This window comes from Rhineura floridana, chromosome 4 (genome assembly GCF_030035675.1).
Source record: "Rhineura floridana isolate rRhiFlo1 chromosome 4, rRhiFlo1.hap2, whole genome shotgun sequence".
In the NCBI taxonomy this organism is placed as follows: domain Eukaryota; kingdom Metazoa; phylum Chordata; class Lepidosauria; order Squamata; family Rhineuridae; genus Rhineura; species Rhineura floridana.
In genome coordinates, this window is record NC_084483.1 from 117,217,589 (window position 1) to 117,243,022 (window position 25,434).

Below are 25,434 nucleotides of genomic sequence, written 5' to 3' on the forward strand. Positions count from 1 at the left end.
GTTGTGAACCACCCTGTTCAGATCTTGTAAGTTCAGGTCTGTGGCTTCCTTTATGGAATCAATCCATCTCTTGTTTGGTCTTCCTCTTTTTCTACTCCCTTCTGTTTTTCCCAGCGTTCTTGTCTTTTCTAGTGAATCATGTCTTCTCATTATGTGTCCAAAGTATGATAACCTCAGTTTCATCATTTTAGCTTCTAATGGTAGTTCTGGTTTAATTTATTCTAACACCCAATTATTTGTCTTTTTAGCAGTCGATGGTATGGGCAAAGCTCTCTTCCAGCACCACATTTCAAATGAGTTGATTTTTTTCTTATCCGCTTTTTTCATTGTCCAACTTTCACATCCATACATAGAGATAGGGAATACCATCGTCTGAATGATCCTGACTTTAGTGTTCAGTGATACATCTTTGCATTTGAGGATCTTTTCTTGTTCTCTCACAGCTGCCTTCCCCAGTTCTAGCCTTTTTCTGATTTCTTGACTGTTGTCCCCATTTTGGTTAATGACTGTGCCAATGTAATTCTTGGCAAGTTCAGTGTCCTCATTGTTAACTTTAAAGTTGCATAAAACTGTTGTCATTATATTAGTCTTTTTGACATTCAGCTGTAGTCCTGCTTTTGCGCTCTCTCCTTTAACTTTCATCAGCATTCGTTTTAAATCATTACTGGTTTCTGCTAGTAGTGTGGTATTGTCTGCATATCTTAAATTATTTATATTTCTCCCTCCAATTTTCACACCTCCTTCATCTTGGTCCAATCCCGCTTTCTGTATGATATGTTCTGCGTATAGATTAAATAAATAGGGTAATAAAATAAACCCCTGTCTCACACCCTTTCCGATGGGGAACCAATCATTTTCTCCATATTCTGTCCTTACAGTAGCCTCTTGTGCAGAGTATAGGTTGCGCTTCAGGACAATCAGATGCGGTGGCACCCCTATTTCTTTTAAAGCATTCCATAGTTTTTCATGATCTACACAATCAAAGGCTTTGCTGTAATCTATAAAGCACAGGGTGATTTTCTTCTGAAATTCCTTGCTCCATTCTATTATCCAACGTATGTTTGCGATATGATCTCTGGTGCCTCTTCCCTTTCTAAATCCAGCTTGGACGTCTGGCATTTCTTGCTCCATATATTGTAAGAGCCTTTGTTGTAGAATCTTGAGCATTGCTTTACTTGCATGAGATATTAAGGCAATAGTTCGATAATTACTGCATTCCCTGGGATCCCCTTTCTTTAGAATTGGGATATATATTGACAGCTTCCAGTCTGTGGGCCATTGTTTAGTTTTCCATATTTCTTGACAGATTTTTTTAAAAATCTGGACAGATTCAGTCTCAATAGCTTGTAGCAACTCTGTTGGTATGCCATCTGTTCCTGGTGATTTGTTTCTTCCAAGTATTTTAAGAGCAGCTTTCACCTCACGTTCTAAAATTTCTGGTTCTTCATCATATTGTTCTTCCGTGAATGAATCTGTCATCCTGGCATCTCTTTTATAGAGTTCTTCAGTGTATTGCTTCCTTCTTCCTTTTATTTCATCTCCTTCAGTCAGTGTGTTCCCCATTGATTATTCAACATCCCTACTCTTCGTTGAAATTTCCCTTTAATTTCTCTAATCTTTTAGAATAGGGCTCTTGTTCTACCCTTTTTGTTATCATCTTCTATTTCTATATAATAACTATTGTAATAATTCTCTTTGTCCCTATGTACTAGTCGCTGTATTGTTGCTTTTAGGGTTCTGACCCTGTTTCTATCTCGTTTTTCTTTTGCTTTCCTTCTCTCTTTAACCATTTTAAGAGTTTCTTCAGTCATCAACTGAGGTCTTTCTCTCCTTTTAACTAGAGGTACTGTGGTGTAGTGGTTAGAATGTTGACCTATGACCTGGGAGACCAGGGTTCGAATCCTCACACAGCCATGAAGCTCACTGGGTGACCTTGGGCCAGTCACTGCCTTTCAGCCTCAGAGGAAGGCAATGGTAAACCACCTCTGAATACCGTTTACCATGAAAACCCTTTTCATAGGGTTGCCATAAGTCGGAATTGACTTGAAGGCAGTCCGTTTTCAATGTCTTTTTGCATTCTTCCCTGATAATGTATTTGACTTCACTCCATAGTTCTTTTGGTTCTCTGTCAACAAAGTTTAAAGCCTCAAATCTGTTCCTTATTTGATCTTTATATTCTTCTGAGATGTTATTTAAATTGTATTTTGGCATTATGATTGCTTTGTTTTTCTTCTTTACCTATAATCTTCAATATTACCAGTTCATGATCTGTACCGCAGTCTGCTCCTGGTCTTGTTTTCGCAGAAAGTATGGAACTTCTCCATCTTCTACTACCAATTATATAATCAATTTGATTCCTATATTGACCATTTGGTGATGTCCGCGTGTACAGTCGTCTTTTTGGTTGCTCGAAAAATGTGTTCGCAAGAAACAAATCATTGGCTTCACAGAATTCAATAAGTCTTTCTCCTGCTTCATTTCTGTCTCCTAAGCCCCATTTCCCCACAATTCCTAGTTCTTCTCTGTTCCCTACTTTCGCATTCCAGTCTCCCATGATTATCAGCACATCTTGTTTTGGTGTGTGATCAATTTCTTCTTGTATTTCTGCATAAAATCTCTGCAATTCCTCTTCTGCGTTTGCTGTTGGAGCAAAGACTTGGATGATGGTTATGTTAATAGGTTTTCCATTTAATCTCATTGATATTACTTGCTCAGACCTTGCGTTGTAGCTCCTAATTGCATTTGCTACATCACTTCTCACTATTAGAGCAATCCCATTTTGTATTTGCCTGATTGAAAATGTCCCATTCCCATCCACTTTAATTCACTCATGCCAAATATTGTAATGTTGATACATTCCATTTCTTGCTTGACAGTTTCTAACTTCCCCTGATCAATGCTTCTCACATTCCACCTTCCTATTTTGTGCATCGTATAACTCCAGACTCTCCTTTTGCATCTGTGAGCATCAGCCTCTGGGCTTCTTTTCAGCTTTGACCCAGCTGCATCATTAGTCACAGCTCTACTCGTACTTGTCCTTTGTTCTTCCCCAGTAGCTTGCTGAGTCCCATCTGACCTGGGAGTCTCATCTTCCAGCACTATCTCGTATTGCATTTTGGATACTCTGTTCATAGGATTTTCCTGGTAAGAGATATTCAGAGGTGGTTTACCATTTGCCTTCCTCTGAGTTTGGATGCATCTTAGTCTGGTATCTCAGCTTTGACCATTCCGCGTTAGGTGCCCCTCTAGGATTTATAATTACAATTTTAGTACAATATTGGAGCTCTACATTTTCTGAAAGCAGCATTTCAAAGGCTCTTTTATTATTATGTTTTACATTATAAAAATTACTCATAGTAAAAGTTTGGCCAAATCTTGCATTATCATTTTGTGCATGTAACTTGTTTGCCAGTTTCCATTTTTGCACAATCACCATCTCTTTTGTTGCAATAGCGCTTCATAAATATGTCTCTTTGCTTTATGAAACATTTGATTGTGTCCAAATTATCTATTAGAAACCTTTTTTGTGTCAGCAGGGAATCCACAGCCTATAATGTATCAATTCACTTTGGATAACAGGTCAATCCTACAGTAAATGATTGATTTAACTCTATAAATGTTCCCACTAGACCTTTGGTATAAGGTTTCAATGATTTGTGAACACCAATCGAGACTTCAAAAAACTTGGCAAGTTTGCAGCACTTTGGAAAGGGCAGAGATTGCTTGTGTGTGAGGTCTTGTGTCTGTTTTTTTCTCTGATAAGAGCCAATTTTCTTGTTATTAGTCTTCAACTTACTTAATGTTATAATAGTGCATAAATGTTTTAGGCTGCAATCATATACATATTTACCTAAGCTCACTGAACACAGCAAGTTATTTCTGAATAAACATGAATAGATTATGTTGTAAGTTAATGAATGCTAATTCTGTCTCTGCTGCAGAAGAATATAGTTTAGAGTCCACTCAGTTCACTTTTGAAAGTTGCTGTATTAGGTTGTGCAGTTGAATGCTTCCCAGGACTCAGAATTAACTGTTTCCCACAGTTGTTTGCTCATCTTCAGAGAGAAAGAGAGAGAACAGGGGAGGGATTTTTCTCCCAGGGTAAATAAAAAGCTATGTCTATTCAGAATGCATCAAGTCTGCTTTTTTCTGACCTTGCAACAAAGCAGCAAACTGTTTCCTGTGAGTCAGAATTCAGCTCTGCAGCAGGTCTTGAAATGGTGACCTGAATGGTGTCAGGCAGGGATTTTCCCTGTTGTACTGCCACTAGGGATGGAAAGATCTGTCTGTTTCAGTTCTCTCAGTTTCTCATTTTTCCAATGTTAAATTCAGTTCTCTACATTTCTACAGTGATCTGTGATTTGTTTTTTTAAAAAAATCCTCATGAAAAATCTCCACCATTTTAGTGCAAATTTCTCTAAATAAACACATTTTTGTAGGCAGTTTTGACAAAGGTAAACATTTTTGCAAGCCATTTCTCATCATTTCATACCTTTTTGCATGTTATTTTCACTCATGTATTCATTTTTATGCACACTTTCCCCTAATATATGCATTTTTGTAAATGTTTAGTTAGCGAACTGTATCCCAAAATTCTAATAAATGTGAATTTCAAAGGATGGCTGTGTTTCGGTTCTCATATTGTTTCGGAAATTCTGAATTTGATAAATTCTACTTGAAATGCAAACTGAATTGAAATTCTCACTCATCCCTAACTGCCACCCAGGTCTTCAGGGTACTTCAGGGAAAGTAAGCGCATCAGCTCATAAGTGACATCTTTGCACCAAGTAGGCCTGAAGAGAACAAGTGATATTCCATGATTGCTAAAACTGCTTGTAGGTTAGGCTTGTTCACTGGTGCGAGGAAGCAGGTTGTTGCTAGCTAGAGATTGCCTTCATCTTGTTACATCTCTGCCTTTAGCTTGTCCCATCCTCAGGTGCACAGGAGATGGATCTGATGTAGGGATGAATGAATTTGTCAATTTCAGTTTCTTTTAACTTTCTCATTTTTCCAGTGTTTCATTCAGTTCACATCAGTTTGCGATTTTTGAAAAAGACAGTTCCCATGAAAATTCATCATCATTTTAAGTGCACAGTGTTCCTAATGTTCACATTTATGTATGAAATTTTGCTGAATACTCACATTCAGTTTTGCAAGCAATTTCCTTAGTAAAATGCATTTTTGCAAGCACTGTCTATAATATAATGCATTTTTTATGTTATTGCCACTATTTCCTCCAATATATGTACAGTAGGGCCCCACTTATATGGCGGGTTCTGTTACGGACCCCAGCCGTAAAGCAGAAATTGCTGTAAGGCAGAACCCCATTGACTTTAATGGGGCACGTCGCACAAAAATGATGTGAAAATGCCACAAAATGCCTCAAAAGCGGCAAAAGCGGCTTTTAAAGAGGGGAGGAAAGCTGCCGCATTAGTGGGCAAAAGCGGCTTTTAAAGAGGGGAGGAAAGCCGCCGCATTAGCGGAATGCCGGGAAGCGGAGCGCCGGGAAGCGGGGCCCTACTGTATTTTTGTCCACATTTTTTAATTTTAGAAGTGCATCACAAAATCCAGGGAAGTTTGAATTTTTTTTTTTTTTTTCAATAATTTTTATTCAGATTTTCATAAAACATACAAGACAAAATCATAAAACATTCAAAGACAAAAAACAAAATCAAAAATAGTTAAACAAAAAGAAAAAAAGAAAAGAAGAAAAAAAAAAACAAAAATAAAAAATAAAGAGTAAAATATTGACTTCCCATTTGTCAAAGATCAAATCAGTTATAAGTCTATAATATATAGCAATCCTGTCTCTTAAGTCATATTATAAAATCACTTTCCTCCAGTAGTTATCTTACTTAATCATCAAATCTCATAAACATTACTTTATTCTTTCCACAAAAAGTCAAAGAGAGGTTTCAATTCTTTAAGAAATATATCTATCAATTTTTTTTTCCAGATAAGCATATCGATTAATCCATCTCATTACTAATTATGATAATCTTATTGTCATAACCATAGTCAAAATAAACATTTCAATTAATCCATCACATCAGAATCTGTTAGGTTCAGTAATTTCAGTAGCCATTGTTCTATTATCTCTATTAGTTCCATTTTCCATCTTCCATCTTCAGTAGTCTTGTTAAGTCCAGTAATTTCAATATCCAATCTTCCATTATCAGTATTCCATAATAATCTTGCTGTCAAAGCCATAGTCATATAATAAGAGTCTGATGGGAATTACCTCTATCCCAAATATTTTCTTGCCATCCATTCTGAATAAGTTGCTGAAATACTGCTGTAAAATCATATCTCTGTTCTTTTTTTCAAAATACACTGGGTCATCTCTTAAAAGTTTTTCCATTGTCACATGGCTGCAGTTAATTCCATAGATTTTCTCTATATTGGGCTCCATCACATCATTCCAGTCCAGAAGATAATCCATGCCATTGATAACTTTATCTCTAGAATCTTCATTAATTTCTTCAGAGATAACATTGAGTTCCAAACAATAGATTTTATTTCTAAAGTCCATAGACTCCAAATCTTGTTCCTGTTCCACGTTTGTTCCAATCTCCGGGATCTCCTCTCTCACAGGGACCCCTATTCCAGTCTCCAGGGTCTCCTCTCTCACAGGGACCCCTATTCCAATCTCCGGGGTCTCCTCTCTCACAGGGACCCCTTCCAGGGTCACCTCTCTCACAGGGACCCTTATATCTTTAATCTCCTGCTTCATTTTACTCAATTCAATTTTCGTTATCTCAATCTCATTCATTATTCTCTGAAACATAGTTATTTCCAGATTCTCAGCCACTTTCTTAATTGCCATTTTAAAAGAAAAATATAGGAAAACCACTTCTTATTTCAGCAACAATTGGGTTAATACTCCAAACTTGGTGACATCACAGTATAAACAGAGCAGACAGCCTTATCTCTCCAATAGTTAAGTAAACAAAATGCAGTTCCCAGGATCGAAGCAATTAATGGCAATCGTCAAGAAACAGATTCGTCAAAATAAAATAGACCAAAAAGAGAGTAGTCTCAAAACAGTATAATATTTTTCAAAATAAAAATCTGGAATAGAAATCCCTCTTCTGTGTGTATCTTTAGAATGCAAATCCAGGACAGCTTTTTGCAACAAAAACAGAGATAAGCTATTAATTAGTGCGTAGCAGAGAGAAGTTACGGCTCCCCAGTGAGATGTCAAAAACCGATCAATCTGGCAAATCTCTTTTAAACAGCAACAATTTAAGTCAAGTAAAAGAAAAATATAGAAAGAAGGGTGCTTGCCTGTTAGTGCGTTCTCTCTTAGAAGATAAGATGAACGTTCGCTTTAACAGATAGAGCTTGCTGTTGAAAATCCGTCCCACCTTCGTCGGCTGGACCTCGTCCCATAAATTAATGAGATCTGGTCGTCCCAACAAAAATAGGCTTTGAGGTTAATCTCTTCGTTTCTCCCTACCCGGGAGAAGTTTAATCAGTCAAAAAAAAAAGAAAAAACTGACTGATATATCTGAATAAGCTTCTTTTGAGGCAGGAGCCCGTCTCAAAAGCAGGCACAGGCTAAGTCACCCTTCAGGGAAGTTTGAATTTTGAAGGACAGATAGGTTTCAGTTTACGTATTATTTCATGAATTAGATGGCTTTACATTAAAATGTGAACTGAACTAAATTTCTCCCCCTTCCTAGTCTGATGATGGGGTGGACCAAAACAGCCACTACCAATTTATGATTAATTGGGGATTGGTTATTTTGATGCCATCTTGAGAGGTGGGACTTCTATGGTAGCAGGAGAAGGGCTTCTTACATTTTTCTGCTTCCTTTTAATTTTTGTTTATTTTAAAAATATTCTTACTGGATCTTGATCTCTGGCCACTGCTGGCTTCCTTTCTTATTCCTTTTGGTGCGTGATGACCAGACTGCTACTCTTTCTGCCATGCTGTGCTGCTGGCTACTTGAAAAACATTTTACAAAGAAATAAATGGTGCAAGTCATCTCCACCATGGAGAACCCACTCGTCTCTCTCTTTAATCAATTCATGCTGGTCTTTTCTCCTTCTTTCATTTCCTTTTGGGGTTCACTCTGAAATGCCCCCCCAAATCCAGCAAATGCCTGAAATGAAACAAAAGATGACCCCCAGTCTGACTCCATACCTCTTGATACATTCAGAGTCTGGTGTAATCATTGGGACCAATAGAAGTTTCCATCCCAGACTCATTGCAGCTTCGGGAGGTGTGATTTTTGATGGCATCATGGAAAAGATTAACACCCTGCTTGTGTAATGTTCTAATCGTATGTCACCAGGCTTATGCAGGCAATTGAGAAAATAATCTGATTTTAAATTTTATATGGTTTTATCATGTATTTATATATGTTGGAAATCACTTTGATATTTTTTATGAATAGCGGTATGTAAATATTTTTTATAAATAAAGAATAAAATTAATAAATCCTGCTTTCCCATCCTGGGAATGAGGAGGGGTAGGAGCTGAGCTGGCCTGCAATATACTGGATCTTGAGCTGGCCTCACTGCTGTCAGTTTTTGGCATCGGGCCCAATCCATGTCCAATTGCTACTCAGGCCTGACACAGCAGAGTCTTGCCTGTTGATGTCAGTGGTGAGGCTGCAGGTAGGGCAGTGGCTATATTGCTCCAGCATGTCCTGATACTGCCCAGCTGTGGTTGTACAGGATCCTGTTTATACATTACACTGGAAATATGGTAAGAGGAAGTACAACTTGTTTTACCTCATTTGTCCCCCTTTCTGCAGTGCATGGAAGTGCCCAATAATAGTCAGGATACTGGAAATATAAGCAGTCTAAGGAAAGGAGATGTCCTCCCCTGATTGAGCTTTACAACTCTGATATCAGTCTTCCATAAGGTATCATGGGTTATGCTGATGGTTAAATCATAGCATGCACAACTGCAGCTTCCTTGCCTTGTCTCTTCCCCACCCCAACTTGAATTCACTACACCAGCAAGCAGCATGCCTGCAGCCATATCTTTCAAACCGTCTGAAAGGAACAGATACAGATGGCCTTGGGGCCCCAGAACTTCTCAGTGTGGAGCTCCGGATATTACAGCTTCTGTGTCCCTCTCTTCAACTGGTAGTTCTTGTTGCTTTGACAACATCCCTTCCCTTATATCATGTCTTTACTTTGTTGTGTTATTAGAATAACGCTGCCAGCACCCCGACCAAAATGGATTTGTGAAATTTGTGGGGGGAAATACTTTGTTTTTCTTTTCTATTGCATATTGTTATGAGCATGGGAAAGGGACTGGAATGGATGATTTCTGTGGGTCACCTTTCCAGCCTCTGATTTGGAATCCTATGCCTGGGAGGCTGGCTCTGCTAGCCAGATGAATCTCCTTTGTTAATCAAATAGAGTGGCCAGGTAGTTAATGGGCCTGTTTAATTGGCCCGGCAACTGGTGAAAGGGCTAGGAAGATCCTTTTGTCATTTTAAACTCTACTGGAGGAGAGTCTCTCCCCCCACTCCTGGGCGGGCAGAAGTGTGTTTGGAACTGGAAGTGTGTGTTCTAGAGGAGAACTAGGGTGGCAGGCATGGGCAGAGGCTGGCTCCCTGCATCGTGGCGATAGGATGCCCCTGCACCTAGATGGAAAAGCTGGATATTAGACTGCTGATGCCTTGAACCCCTCCACCCTAAGCTCAGGTTGGAATGTGTGTACATAAATAAACCATATTTCATAAAGACACCGCAGTCTCTGCTGACCTTCTTCCCAAAGGAAACCAAACCCTGGATGGGCACAGGGACCCCCTGAAATCTCACCGCTCGGAGATTGGGGGAGGCGCGCAACACTGGTGGTCGAAGTGGGATTGAGTTTCCTAGAAGAAGCCTTGGGAGCAAGGTGTGCCTGAGTCAAGATGGAGGGGAGAACAGCATTTCTCCTGGAACAGATGAAATTGATGTTCCAGCTGGACCAGCAGCAAAGGCAGAAAGAACGCCAGGAGGACCAGCAGCAAAGGCAACGGGAGCGGCAGGAGCATTGGAAATGGATGGGAGAGATATTTGAAAGCGTATGGGGAGAGGAAAAGGAGACCCCATGTGAGGAGGTGAGAGCCCTGCCTGATCAGCCACTACAAGGGGTCAAGGGTGACCCAGGAGTCCAGCTGCAGAGCACCCAGATGGAGGTGGCTAAAGAGATCCAGAAAGTGGATGGGCAGCTGGAGGGAGTGGGCTGTAAGGAGTTGCAGTCAGTAGTGGAGGAAGAAGAAGTTTTGATTGTCCAGGAGCCTGCCAGGGGGGGAAACAGCAGAGAGCTGGAAGTGAAGCCCCAAGATTTGAAGGAGGACAGGCTGGAAAAAGAAGAGGAAGATGCCTTCGAAGAAAGTAAAATAGAGGCTGGAGAAGAGATGCTGCTGATAGATTTCTCTGCTCCCTGTGTGCCAGCTGTGGAAGAGAAAGTGCAGGAGGAAGAAAAAGCTTCAGACAAAGGTGAACTAGAGGCTGGAAAGAAGCTGCCAGCGCCTGGAGAAATGGCTGTGAAAGAAAAGGTGCAGAAGGAGAAACCTGAGAAGGGAGTTCAAGTCCAAGAGAAGCTCCCAGCGCCTGGAGAGATGGGTGAGATAAAATCCCCAAGTGACTTTGTCCCTTGGGTGCCCCATAATGGTCTTGTGGGGTGGGATGCAGCTCCTATGATGGGTGCAGTCCTTGGGCGAATTCCAGCAGTGAGAGGCACCCAGTACCCAGTGAGTTTGGAAGGTAAGAGACACTGGGAGGGTTTCCTGCCTCTGTTTGGGCCCGTGTTTCATACTGGAGATTGTGAGGGAGGACAGAGAAGATTTCTTTCTGCCAGCCTGGGTGGACTAGGCCAGCTAATCTTTAAGAAGATCCCCCCGGATAAAGACTTGTGGCAGAACTTTGATTTGGCGTTTGGGGCAGGAGACCAAGTGAACTGGCTTGAAGACTTTTCCCAGAGCAGAGAGTGGCAAGAACATGGCTATAGACTGCCATGTGCTGGGGAGGAAACAAATCTGTTCCTGGAAAGGAGTCCCAACCCCCTGCAGGCAGCAGCAGGGATCAGCTTGGACTGGGAACGCCATGAAGCCCCAAGACAAAGGGCCATGTTGGCGACCGCATGGCTTCGAGGTGGGGGTTGTACTTATGGGACTGTGTACTGATGGGACTGTGTAATGCTGTTGATTTGTGCCTTTCTGCATGCTGGTGGGGATATGAGTTGTTTAAGGGTTTTTTAGGAATCATGCTGATAGGTTTTTTTGTAATAAGATTTTAATGTTTAGGATTTGTTATTCTGTGACTTGGATTGTGGGTGTATGTACAACTGTTTGGGGGAGCAAGGAGTACATGTGGTTGAGGGCATGCTTAAACATGTCAGGAACTCAGGCAACTGCCAAGTTATGAGGACTGGGTAAGCTGTTGGATGCAGAACTGTGACTGGGAGCTCCAAGAAAGAAGAGGAAGCCCAAAGAGAGAGTAATTAATTGAAAAAGGTGCTGTAAGGGAATGGACTGTTTTTGTACTTGTATGGAAATGAGACTGTAATATGACTATGCTTTTAATGATGTATATTGCAATGTCTTGCTAACCTGTATCTGTTATTTCTTGTAGGAAAAGTTGTTATTCTGTTGTTTGTTTGCAGGTCTGGGACAGACCTCTTTCAGAGAAGGGTGTAGTGTTATGAGCATGGGAAAGGGGCTGGAATGGATGATTTCTGTGGGTCACCTTTCCAGCCTCTGATTTGGAATCCTATGCCTGGGAGGCTGGCTCTGCTAGCCAGATGAATCTCCTTTGTTAATCAAATAGAGTGGCCAGGTAGTTAATGGGCCTGTTTAATTGGCCCGGCAACTGGTGAAAGGGCTAGGAAGATCCTTTTGTCATTTTAAACTCTACTGGAGGAGAGTCTCTCCCCCCACTCCTGGGCGGGCAGAAGTGTGTTTGGAACTGGAAGTGTGTGTTCTAGAGGAGAACTAGGGTGGCAGGCATGGGCAGAGGCTGGCTCCCTGCATCGTGGCGATAGGATGCCCCTGCACCTAGATGGAAAAGCTGGATATTAGACTGCTGATGCCTTGAACCCCTCCACCCTAAGCTCAGGTTGGAATGTGTGTACATTATTATTATTATTTATTATTATTATTATTTATTAAATTTATATACCGCCCGACTAGCAATAGCTCTCTGGGTGGTGAACATAAAATAGCATAAAAATACAATGAATAACAAAATAATACTAAAATACAATCAACAATCCAATACAATAAACATTTTTAAAAGTAAATCAGTGTAACTTAAAATGCTTCAGAGAATAGGAAGGTTTTGACCTGGCGCCGGAAGGAGAGCAGAATCGGCGCCAGGCGTACTTCCTCGGGGAGACTGTTCCACAGTTTGGGGGCCACCACTGAGAAGGCCCTAGATCTTGTCATCACCCTCCGGGCCTCCCTGTGAGTTGGAACCCGGAGGAGGGCCTTCGTAGCAGAACGTAGTGCACGTTGGTCCTTGTCAGCAATCTGGCCGCCGCAATTTGCACTAGTTGTAGCTTCCGAACTGTCTTCAAAGGTAGCCCTACGTAAAGCGCATTGCAGTAATCCAAACGTGAGGTTACCAGAGCATGTACCACTGATGTAACGTCCTCTTTACTCAAATAGGGACGTAGCTGGGCTACCAACCGAAGTTGGTAAAACGCATTCCTAACCACCGAGGCTACTTGAGCCTCAAGTGAGAGGGAAGAGTCTAAAAAGACTCCCAGACTACAAACCCGGTCCTTTAGGGGGAGTGTAACCCCGTCCAGGACAGGGTATATATCCACCATCCGATCAGAGAACCCGTCCACCAACAGCATCTCAGTCTTGTCTGGATTGAGCTTCAGTTTGTTAACTCTCATCCAGTCCATTGTCGCGGCCAGGCAACGGTTCAGCAAATCGACAGCCTCACCTGAAGAAGATGAAAAGGAGAAGTAGAGCTGCGTGTCATCAGCATACTGATGACAACGCACTCCAAAACTCCTGATGACCTCTCCCAACGGCTTCATGTAGATATTAAAAAGCAGGGGGGACAAAACTGACCCCTGCGGGACCCCATATTGGAGAGCCCGTGGTGTCGAGCAATGTTCCCCAAGCACTACCTTCTGGAGACGACCCGCCAAGTAGGAGCGGAACCACTGCCAAGCAGTACCTCCAACTCCCAACTCCGCGAGCCTCTCCAGAAGGATACCATGGTCGATGGTATCAAAAGCCGCTGAGAGATCAAGGAGAATCAACAGAGTTACACTCCCTCTGTCTCTTTCCCGACATAGGTCATTGTACAGGGCGACCAAGGCTGTCTCGGTGCCAAAACCGGGCCTAAAACCGGATTGAAATGGATCTAGATAATCAGTTTCATCCAATAGCGCCTGGAGCTGGCCAGCAACCACTCGTTCCAAGACCTTGCCCAGGAATGGAACATTCGCCACTGGCCTGTAGCTGTTAAAATTGTCTGGGTCCAAGGAAGGCTTTTTCAGGAGTGGTCTCACCACTGCCTCTTTCAGATAGCCCGGGACCACTCCCTCTCGTAAAGAGGCATTTATCACTTCCTTGGCCCAGCTACCTGTTCCATTCCTGCTAGTTTTTATCAGCCAGGAGGGGCAAGGATCCAGTACCGAAGTGGTTGCAGGTACCTGTCCAAGCACCTTGTCCACGTCCTCGAGTTGAACCAACTGGAGCTCATCCAACAAAACAGGACAAGACTGTGCTCCGGACATCTCACTAGGATCTACTGCTATAACTTGAGAGTCTAGGTCCTGGCGGATACATGAGATCTTATTCTGGAAGTGATCGGCAAACTGATTACAGCGGGCCTCCGATGATTCCATCGTGTCCGGAGGGTTTGAATGGAGAAGCCCCCGGACAACTCGAAAGAGCTCCGCTGGGCGGCAAAGAGATGATTTAATAGTGGCAGCAAAATGATGTTTTTTAGCTGCCTTCACTGCTCCTACATAGAGCTTAGTCAAAGCACTAACCAGCGCATAATTGTATCCTTCGGGAGTTCGTCTCCATTTCCGCTCAAGCCGCCTCCTATCTTGCTTCATCGCTCTCAGCTCCGGAGTATACCATGGAGCTGTATGAGCTCTACACAGGAGAGGGCGTGCAGGAGCGATCGTGTTTACAGCCCGGGTCATCTCCGTATTCCACAGAGCGACCAGGGCTTCAGCAGGAGCGCCAGTCCTATCAGCCGGAAAATCCCCCAGAGCCCTTTGAAAACCTTCAGGATCCATTAGTCTCCGGGGGCAGACCATTTTAATAGGTCCCCCACCCTTGCAGAGGGAAGAGGTTACTGAAAGTCTAAACTTCAGCAAGCAGTGGTCTGTCCATGACAAAGGGAGTGTTGTAAAACTCCCCACATCCAGATCACTTTCCCCATGCTCAATAGCAAAAACAAGGTCTAGAGTGTGCCCCGATACATGTGTTGGACCACTAACATATTGAGACAGCCCCATGGCTGTCATGGAAGCCATGAAGTCCTGAGCCGCGCCAGACAAAGTGGTCTCGGCATGAATGTTGAAATCCCCCAGTACTATTAGTCTGGGGGACCTCAACAATATATCCGAAACCACTTCCGCCAGCTCAGTTAGGGAAGCCATTGGGCAGCAAGGTGGGCGGTACACCAAAAGGATTCCCAGCCTGTCCCTCTGGCCCAACACAAGGTGCAAACACTCCAGGCCAGTAACTGAATGAACATGGTGCTTGGTGAGTGAGATGGAACTCTTATAGACGACAGCAACCCCACCTCCCCGATCCTCAGATCTACCATGATGCTGAACCAAGTACCCCAGTGGGCAGAGCTGAGAGAGACCAACTCCTCCCTGCTCACCCACCCAGGTCTCGGTTATACATGCCAGATCGGCTGCCTCATCCACAATCAAATCATGGACGAGGGAGGTTTTATTATATACCGATCTGGCATTTAATAACAGCAACTGGAGATCTGAGAGTTGGCTGATAGGACTACCAACGACCTTGCGGGTGTGGGAAGGACCGGAACAAGGCACAGCCACTACATGTCTGGACCGCGTTCCCCTTACCTGGCACGTCCTTCTCACAGCCCCATACCTTCCTTTGCCCGTCACTACGGTAATTGGGGCCCCCTCAAGTCTCCCCGCCTGATGGATAAAACTCTCTTACATAAATAAACCATATTTCATAAAGACACCGCAGTCTCCGCTGACCTTCTTCCCAAAGGAAACCAAACCCTGGATGGGCGCAGGGACCCCCTGAAATCTCACTGCTCGGAGATTGGGGGAGGCGCGCAACAATATTTTCTATAGGAACCCAAAGAAGATTCTTGGTTTTAATGTTTTGAATAAACATATTTCCACCTTTCAACATCTGGGGCACACAGCCATCAGTTGCATTGCATTGACTTACTTGGTGACTATAACTACAAGCAAAGCAGTTTACTAAACCATTGAACCCTTCAAGGGATAACAGGAGGTACTTCAGCTTAAGTAAAAAGGGAACACTGAATACATCTAAACCACAAATTGTAAGCTTTGTTTGGGTTTGGTTTTCTGATTCATGCAGAGCCCTTTTTGGTATGTGTCTGCAGCAATTTAGTTTAGAAACAGTGTTTGGTTTTATTACTTGTCAAGAGTGCAGAAAACATTAATGTTTCGGAGCAGTAAAACCTGTGAGCTGTCTTGCTTTTGCCAGAGTTATCAGTGATTTTGTCACTCCAGTGTTAGATTACCACAGTATACTCTACAAGCGGTTTAAATCTTGAAATTAGACCAAAGAATGCCTCTGGTGGCAAATGAGTTTGTTTATTATTAAATGGTGTTCTGTGTTAGTAAACCAGGAACAAATTGCATCTATTTTCCATTGCCTGCAGCAGCTGGAAACCAGTTTCTGGATGACAGTCAAGCTGTTGATTTGACTGATAAAATTATTCATGGTGTCTTTGCTGGTTATTAAAGCAATTGATGGCCATATTTTCAGTAGTATAAAGTCAAGGATATCCCCAAAGCCTAAAGGTACTAAGTTAGGATGTTTTTAAAATTTATATGGGGCTTCTGAAATGATACCCAAATATCTACATATGGTGATGAGTAATTGGGAACAGTCAGCTTCTCAAACACAATTCTGTTAAATGCTTTTGGAGCTTCTAATATAGCACTCTTTGAGAAAGTTTTATGGGTGGACATTCTGACAAAATATACGTTCACATGTATGCATCTGCAGGAATCATTCTGAAACCTATCCTTCAAATGACCTTTTGTGGGTGACCGACAGTAGAAAAAGTGATACAAGGATAGTAATTTTAGAGGTGGATTTCATGTTTGTGTTTTACACTTGGGATTTCAAATGTTCTGCTTTTGTAACCATTTATGTGCTTTTTTGGTAAAGAGAAGGGTTTGGTATGCAAATAAAGAGGGAATATTGAAAGAAAGTGCAGAAATTGAAAACAAGAAGAAAAATCAATGGAAAAAGAAGCAAACTCATTGAAGGGCTGGTTTGAGGTTAATCAGTACAGGAAGTCAATGTAAATACTACAGATGGATAGGAAAATGTTGAGGGCATTTATCTGACAGAGTGAACATTGTGTCTACTTCTGATTATTTCAAAGTTCCGAAGCCTCCAGGCTAGCTGCTGTCTGAGGTTTATCTGTTTTCGGCGGACTAAAGGAAGAATTCTAGCACCTGAAAAGAATTGGATTGGAGGTTCTCTAGGCAAAGAGCTGATTAGTGTAGTACAATTAATTCTCACTTCCTGCCCTACATGCTTGGAACTGCTTTTCAGAACACCTCTGTGATGGCTCCTCTCTTACTTCCTTGATCTCCCCCCCCTAAAAACCCACCTTTTCTGGAAAGCCTTTGGCACACCACCCTAGGTCCCATGGCCTATTGCACCAATGGCGAATCTTTTTCAGCCTGAGGATTGCAGTTCCTTCTGGGCAACCTACCAGGAAGCACATGTCAGTGATGGATAGGGGCAGAGGCAAGAGCGGATGGAGAAACAAATGCAAATGTTTTCCTTTTGTACAGTAGGCTAGTTTCTTCACACATCCCTCTCTATCCTCCATGCAGGCAACCAAGAAGCATTAGTAGAATTCAAGGACACATTTCAGCCAGGCAAAAACACCCAAGGAGAGTGCAAAGCAGGGCTGGAAAGGGGTGTGGCTTAGGAGGGTGTGTGGCCATGGGAGTGTCCTGAGGGCCAGATAGACAGCCTTGGCTCCTGGACCTAAGGTGCTCCATCCCTGCTCTATTATAATGGAGCCATAACTATTCCTAAGCACTTCTAACTAAAGCAGCTGATATGGCTTTCCTGTTTACAATGGTCTCTGCTCTGTTTTTATTCTAGCTTGTAAGTTCCCCATGGAAATTCTACCCACAGAAATTACCTTCAGGCAGCAGCGACTGCTGCTGCTAGTTGCTATCCCTGCTTGGCCAGTGAGTGAGCAGTTGGTGATGGGACAGCTGCCATTGCCTACCCACTCTGTCTCCCTGGTGGACAGGAAGGAGGAAAAGCCACTGCTGCAGGTGGCAGCATAGCAGCAAGAATAGGGAAGCCTGAGGGGGGGAGATGCTGCTGCTGCTCTTTCTTAGTGTGGGGCAGACCTGGGGCCCTCCTTGGTTGCCAATTCCTTGACACTGGTCCAGGAGAGCATTTATTATTTTTTGTCTGTTTACAAGATTTATACCCCTCCCTTTAGCCAAAAAAGTTCTCAGGACAGCCTACAAAAATAAGTTCTAAGATGGTCCCTGTCCTTAAGCTCACAATCTAAAATGGCATGATGAAAAAAAATGGGAGAGAAGTCATTTAATCAAACAAGTCCCCCTACTTTCTGAAATGGTACAAAACAGTCTGAATTGATTATATCGTGTGATGAACTCTGCAGGGATAGTTTTCAAGCTTTCTATCTTCATGGAAGGCTTTTCACATAAATTTTTCACCTGCCATCCTGGGGCATTTCCTGAGGTACACATTCAGCTCATGGTGGGCCTCTCCTTCATCTCATATCAATGGACACTGCACTCCTAAGACTCATCCAGCACTGTCCTACAACTCTGGATTGCAGGGAAAGTTCATTAGTGGTGGGCAAGCTGTCTTTCCCTGAAGCTTGAAAGCGCCAGCAAAAAAAAAAGTGGAAAAGTCACTAGACTTTCCTCAGTAGCCTGGCACCATTCACTTCTAATTTGGGACAGACAGTCCATGACATAGGACTGTTCTCTGGGGCATTCTTGACAAAAAACATGGCTGCCCCTACTGTTTTAATCTCACAGAACATACTGTTCCAAATTAGAAGGGAATGCTTAAAGAGGCAGAAAGCAAACAAAATTTTTGGGAAAAGAAACTTTAAAGGATTTTCTTTCATTTTTTCACATTTTTTGCTGATCCTTAAAGCATTCTGTTCTACTTTTTGAAGTTTAAAGGTAAGCACACCTCACTCAAAAATTCTTTGATTTCACCCCTGCCCCAAAGATTAATCCAATTTCCAGAGAGGCATTTTGACCCACCCTTGGAATTTATTTATTTAATTATTATATTCCACCTTTCCTCAAAGGAGCTAAAGATGGCGTACAAACATGATTCTCCCCCTCCCACTATTGATGATCTGAAAAAAATATTGATAAAGGAAAGGAAAGGAGGAAAGCAACTTTCAGTGCCCCCCCCGCCAAGCCTAGTCCTTAGCATGGGTTAGACTTGGCTTGATTCCTCCCACTTGGAGCTTGGGTGATTTGAGGGGTGGCAGAGAGAGGGAGAGAAACCTGTACTGCTGTGCTGTGCTGTGTGTAAAATCAATGAAAGAACAATATATTTAAGGGACTATTTCATTGCAAAAAATGCAGTGTTGGGAAAGCTGCTGAAGTTTGGAGCAAACAAGATCGCTCTGCAAAGATGGAGCATATGTGGACCATTCAAAAATCTGGTGCTAAATCCAAATTCAGCTAAAGTCTTGCCCATTCCTATTGAGCTATTAGTAGTTTTATTGGAAATAATTGACATTTCTCAATTTGAAAATGCTGAATCAATAAGCTGGAGTTCCCTGTGAAAGAAGACTAAAGTGTTGGTGGCTTTTCAGTTAAAAAAAAATAACTATAGAGGTTTATAGCAGAGAGAAAGAGAGAATCTTTACTTCCTCTTCTGTAATGTTAGAATTTGGGGGTCATTCAGTGAAAGTGATTGGCAGTAGCAAAAGATAATGGGTGATATCCAGTGTTGCAGAAGTGGTTGGGGGGAGGGCTTACTAAACACTGTGGGGTGAGATGTATTATTCTAGCTGATTTCAGGTGATTCTCCCTCTGCAGCACCGTCCAATTCACCCCACAATGTTAATAAGAGAGTTAGTAACGCTCTGGACATACGTTTGTGGATACTGGGGGGAGACAGGAAGGATATTCCTTGCATGAACTTGCCTTCCACTCATGCATTGTAGGATAATACCCAGTACTGTGTCACCAAATGTATCATTAATTTATGGAATTCATGGCCACAGGTCAGGGTAGATAGCAACTAGTTCATATGGCTTTAAAAGAATAGACAAACTATGGATGATAGGTCTATCACACCTTTTACATATGATGGACAGAACTTCATTGTTCAGAGGAAATATGACACAATATCAGTTGCTGGGAGACAACAGGAGGGGAGAGCTATTGTTTTCATGACCCTATTTTGGGTAGATATGGTATTCTGAGTGGGGGAGAGCTTAAAATGCAAATTACCCCCACGCAATAAAACTGGTCCCATTTTGAGTTTATATGGGACCAACTTAAAAAGGTATTTGCCTGCTGTCCAGCTATCCCTGAAAGTTCCATCCTTGCCTACCCAAAGTCTAGAAAAACCTTATGTGTGTGTGGGCATTGAACATCATTAACTTTGGGCTTCCTGGAAGCATCTGTTTGGCCACTATGGGAAAGAGGAACTGGACTACATGAATATTTGGGATGGAGAACCCATGGCCCTCCAGATGTTGGACTCTAACACCCATCAGCCCCACCCAGTATAGCCAATAGTCAAGGATAGTGGAAGCTGAAGTCCGACAGCATTTGGAGAGTCATGCGTCCTCCATCCTTGATGTTTGATCTGATCTAGCAGAGCTGTTCTTCTGTCCCAAGCATTCTAGCTTAGCTTGCAGCATTACATTAGATTCCAGTAATAGTTAATTCTGGCAAGAACATGTGAGTACATTGAGCAACCTCAGATCAGTCTGATTCCACTGTTTTCTTTCAGGTGAATTTTCAAAGGTGAATACCCTTAATAAGCTAGCATAGTTGCTTTAGAAAATCAACATAAGTGAAAATACCTTTTGGTAAAAATATAAGGTGAAATCCTCCATGCTATTTGTCTGGAAATCAGAGTGCACAAATGTGTTGACATGAAGTACTTTCCTTGCTTTCCTTGAATAAGTATTCTGGTTGTGATGCAATGTGTGGATAAAGCAGCAATGGCTAGATATTTCTGTAGTGCTGTGGGGGAGGAAAAGTTGCTCTGTACTGGTTTCCGAAAGGATTGCTCTGCACCTTTTTTCAGAACACTGAGCCAGCAAGATGACACTCTAATTTTTGAATTTGACGTCAACACAAAATAGATTTGACATTTTAAGTTAATTAATTGTCAAGCAATTCTGAAGAAGTAATTATGAAATCTTGCAACATCATTACAGCTCACCAAATGTTTATTTACAGGCCAGGTTCAGATAACAGACGTATTGGTGGCAGAGAACGAATGGCCAGCACCAGTGAAAAGGGAAGCCTCTCCATGGAATCCACCAAGGAGACACGCTACTGTGCTGTCTGCAATGACTATGCTTCAGGCTACCATTATGGTGTTTGGTCCTGTGAGGGATGCAAAGCCTTCTTCAAAAGAAGTATACAAGGTAATAACATTAGTGCTACTCAGTGAATACTGCAATTGTAGATTTGTAAATGTATTTATTATAAGCTTGATAATCTTAAGCTACATTTCAGGAGCTAAACTGCATTTGAAGTATAAAACAAAACAAAAAAATAGGGAAAGGAAATTGGTCAGCCCCATCATATTCACCAACACATGTTTTCTACTTGCTTGATAGACATACAGTATGAATAAAACATAAGAACCTCCTGGATCAGGGGCATCACTACTGGGGTGCGGAGGGTATGGCCCGCACCCGGGTGTCACCATGAGGGGGGTGACACCCAGAGTCGCCCCGCCCTGCGCCATTGCCCGGCAACGCTGCTCCAACTCCTCGGAGGCGGGCGGGCGGGCGAGAGTGGGAGCAGCGTTGGCGGGGCGAGGGAGGTGTTCCGGCGTTCCCAGGTGTTCTCCGGCTGGGTGTTCCTCTGGCGCGCGCCCTCCCAGGGACACCCGCGCGCCCACAAGCACAGCCACCTCGTCCATGCCTCTGGGAGGGCATGCACCAGAGGTCCGCACCCCCCCGCACTCCCGCTAGTGACGCCGCTGTCCTGGATCAGGCCAATAGTCCATCATGCAGTTCTCACAGCATGCGTATGGGAAGCCTGCAAGCAGGACCTGAGTGCAACAGCACTCTCACCTGTGGTTTTCAGCAAATGGTATTCAGAAGCATGCTACCTCTGACCATGAAGGCAAAGCATAGCAATCACGGCTAGTAGCTACTGATAGCTTTATCCTCCACAAATTTGTCTAATCCTCTTTGGTGGCTGTCACTTCTTCTTATGGGAGCGAAGTCCATAGTTTAACTATGTACTGTGTGAAGAGGTACTTTTTTTTGTCTGTCCTGAATCTCCTAACATTCATTTTCATTGGTTGTCCCTGAGTTCTAATGTTATGACAGAGGGAGGTAAACTGTTCTCTATACACTTTCTCTACACCGTGCATTATTTCATATAGCTGCTGCATACTGGGTCGATACCTTCATCAGGTTCCTGATCAGTCAGTGCCAGTTCAGACCCCATGAGTGTATATGGGAAATTAAGATTTTTGGCCTATTGTGCATCACTTTATATTTGTTTACATTGAATTGCATTTGCCATTGTACTACCTTTCACTCAGTTTGGAGAGATCCTTTTGGAGCTCTTTGTGATGTTCCTGTATTAATGTATATATGGTAAGTGCTGTTTGTATAGAAGATACATGGTAAGTGGAATGAAAGAGGAGGGGGGAGTAAATGAGCAGTAGAATGCTGGATGATTGGCTGAGTGTTTGGATGGCTGAGAGTATAAATGGAAGGATGACAGTTGAATCTGGGTGGACGTTGGTGGGTTTTAGAGGTGTTTGAGAGGTGTTTGGAGCTGGGTGTTTGGAGGTGGATGTGGGGAGAGTGTGGAGTTCGGATTAATACTAAGACAAGTATCACAGGAATAGATGAAACCATATGCTTATGTGCCTTTATAAAGTAATCTTGTTATTTCTAATATTTAATAAACACTATTTTGGTTTACCGGAGGCCTGATCCTTGGCTGGGGAATATACAGACCAGAGGGGAGGGCAAGGTACTTACCAAGGCTGAAGGGAAACTGTAACAATTGGTGGCAGCGGTGAAGGGAAGAATATAACACCACAAGTATCCAGAGCAAACCAGAATTATATGCATTCTATATAGATCAAAGGGATTGGGACAGCTTAAGCACGCAGTCACAGAGGTAACCTGATTGAGAGAGACTCAGGCAGAGTCTCTGGGAATACTGGTTATAGGACGTGACTGGTGGTGCTGCCTAGCAGGGGGATCTGGTGAGGTCTGTGCTAGAGCGGAGAGAGAAACCATAAAAAAGGACAGTCCGGACTGGTGGAGTCCCTGGTGGTGCCTAGTGACAGGCAGTAGCCACGAGCAGGTAGGAACCTGACAGGGAGAGCCAGGGAAGGGCGTCACACTCTTCACAATCTCTTTTTATTTTAACCACTCAGAACAATTTAGTATCATTAGCAAACTTGGCTACCTCACTGCTCACTCCAACTCTAAACCATGTACTATCATTACATTACTATCTTTTCGGCGCCAGGTAAAAACCTTTCTCTTCTCCCAGGCATTTTAGTATTTCAGTATTTTAATATTTTAGTAGTATAATTTAACAGGTATTCCAGTATGTGTATAAATATAAATATGTTTTATTTTTTTCCAGATTTTAATGTATGTTTAAATTGTTGGATGTGTGGTTTTTAATTGTATATTAGATGTTTTATTTGTTGTGCACCGCCCAGAGAGCTTCGGCTATGGGCGGTATATAAATTTAATAAATAAATAAATAAATAAATAAATAAAAATGTATGAACAAGTTAAAAACCACAGGTGCCAATACTAATTCTTGGGAACTCCACTTTCTACATCCCTCCATTGGGAGAACTGTCCATTTAGTCTTACTCTGAGGGTAGAGACACACTCACTGATCTGGTTCCAGTGTGGCTTCACCTCTGAAAACGGGCACACAATGCTGGTCAAACTCTGCCCCCTTTTTACTGTAAAACCTGGTTGGATTAGCTTGAATGCAGTTTTTTTAATTGCTTCAAAGAGATTTTGCAACTGATTGGCAGATCCAATCACCTTCCAGGTGTGGCCAATGGGAATGCTTTGCTGTAGGCAACTAATGTGTTCACAGCCTTACTCTGTTTCTTAACCAGTTCCTGATCAGCAAGAGGACCTCTCCTCTTATCCCATGTCTGCTAAGCTTACTCAGCAGTCTTTGGTGAGGTACTTTGTCAAAAGCTTTTTGAAAGTCCAAGTACACAATGTCAACTAGATCACCTCTATCTGCATGCTTGTTGACACTGTCCAAAACAGGTTAGCGAGATAGGACTTAACCCTTGCAGAAGACATGCTGGTTCTTTGACTGTATATTTGGTCATTCAGACATGTAGTCCATGTGACAACTCTGCCAGGCACATACAAGGAGGGGAAATGGAATAGAACCAAGACCCTGTTGCTTTAAAGTTCTGGAACTCTCTTCCTCTAGAAACACAAATAAGCCTGGAAAACAACTTCTAACAAAATCTTATTAGGACTATAGTTGAACTGTGTGGATTTATAATTTATGCAGCATTTTTCAGGGTATGACGTTCAATATAGTTCTTATCTCATTTGACTGTACAACAACTATATGATTTTGGGGAGTAGGGGAAGAGTGCCAAAATCAAGGGAGTTATAGGAGGCCTAGAGAATGGCTGCAGAGTATATGGTTCATTTTCAGCCTGGCATAATGGGTTATAACTGACAGAGTTGTAAACAGCTTAGACCTAAAAATTATCCAGATTGCCAGTCCATATGTCAAAGGCAGGCATACTGAGAGGGAGAGAGAGAGAGATTATTGGTGGTTACTGCACAATTGTTATGCTTTTTCTCACCAAAAACTCATAATAATAGGATTAGGGACAAGCAAAATGTAATACATAAGCCACATTTTATCTTTTCTGTGACATTTTCTTTATTTATTCAAAAGAATTTTCTGAAATTTCAGTGAAACAATAGTAGCTATGTGAGAAAGGCTGCTTAACCCATTTCCCCCTTCCTTATCAAGCTTTTCTCCCTGAAGCTCAAAGAGGTGTCATTTTGAGCAGAAAAATAGCTAGAAGTTCAAGGGTCTCAGCTAAAAACTTGCAGCCATATTTAAGAAATGAAAAGATACATGCAGTTACACATAATATATAGTCTGGTCTTTGGGGTTTGAATACAATCCTATGGTATTTTCTTTCAGGGAAGGAAAACTGTCTAATGGCATGATTTTGATGGATTTCAAATAATTATGCTAGCATTGTGTTAGCAGATTAGCTCATGTGATTGCTCAATTAAGAAGCTAGAGGAGGGGAAAACATGTACATGCAAATCCAAGTGGAAAATAGGCTCACCTGTGTGGGTCCATTGCCTTTTCAAATAAGGAGAAGTGAGCATGTGGAGGTGTAAGTCAACAGCAGAGAAATGGTAAAAGACCAAGGACATAACCTACTGTGCCCACACTTAACATCTGCAGTAGCTGCTGCCAAATCACGGAGTTAATGTAAATGTTGACAGAATGCACTTTGTGCTGTAAAGTGAAGTGGTGTAATTTAACTCCAGTCTGGGCAGCTCTTGTTGCATTCAGGGTCTAAATTGAGTCATGAAAAAAACTAGATTACACTGGTGCAACTCTGAACACATACAGTAAACACAAAAGCAAATCAACCTTTTTCAGATCCTTTCAGTCATCTTTAAAGAGCGCAAATACTACAACAGAGCTTAAAGCACTGAATATTTAATAATCTATATATATCTACAAATGCCAAGGTTAAGGTTTGCTGCTGCAAGTTCCCACTTTTGTTAGCACCAATAATCCCACTTGGATGATAGTGAGGAATCTTTTGCTGGATAAGCCCTAAGACAGTGGTTCCCAACCTGCGGGCTGTGACCCCCAGGGGGGCGGGGCATGAAGTAATCCAGAGGGGGCTGTGAACAGTAAACAAATGAATTATTTATTAATTTTTGTAAAAAAGTCTTCACTACCTGGACGCTGTCTGCTCCCCACTGCCACTGCAGATGACACCTCCCCCTTGCTCC

The 25,434-nt window shown here is 42.4% G+C and overlaps 1 protein-coding gene across 9 annotated transcripts in view; it reads left to right on the top strand.

The window, feature by feature from the left end:
• ESR1 (estrogen receptor 1) overlaps positions 1-25,434 on the top strand; it is a 383,776-nt gene that overhangs the window by 200,176 nt on the left and 158,166 nt on the right. For all 9 annotated transcript variants that reach the window (XM_061624146.1, XM_061624145.1, XM_061624151.1 and 6 more), the window contains one exon: positions 20,639-20,829. In XM_061624146.1, coding sequence (XP_061480130.1) covers positions 20,639-20,829 — 191 coding nt within the window. The remainder of the gene's footprint in view (positions 1-20,638; positions 20,830-25,434) is intronic.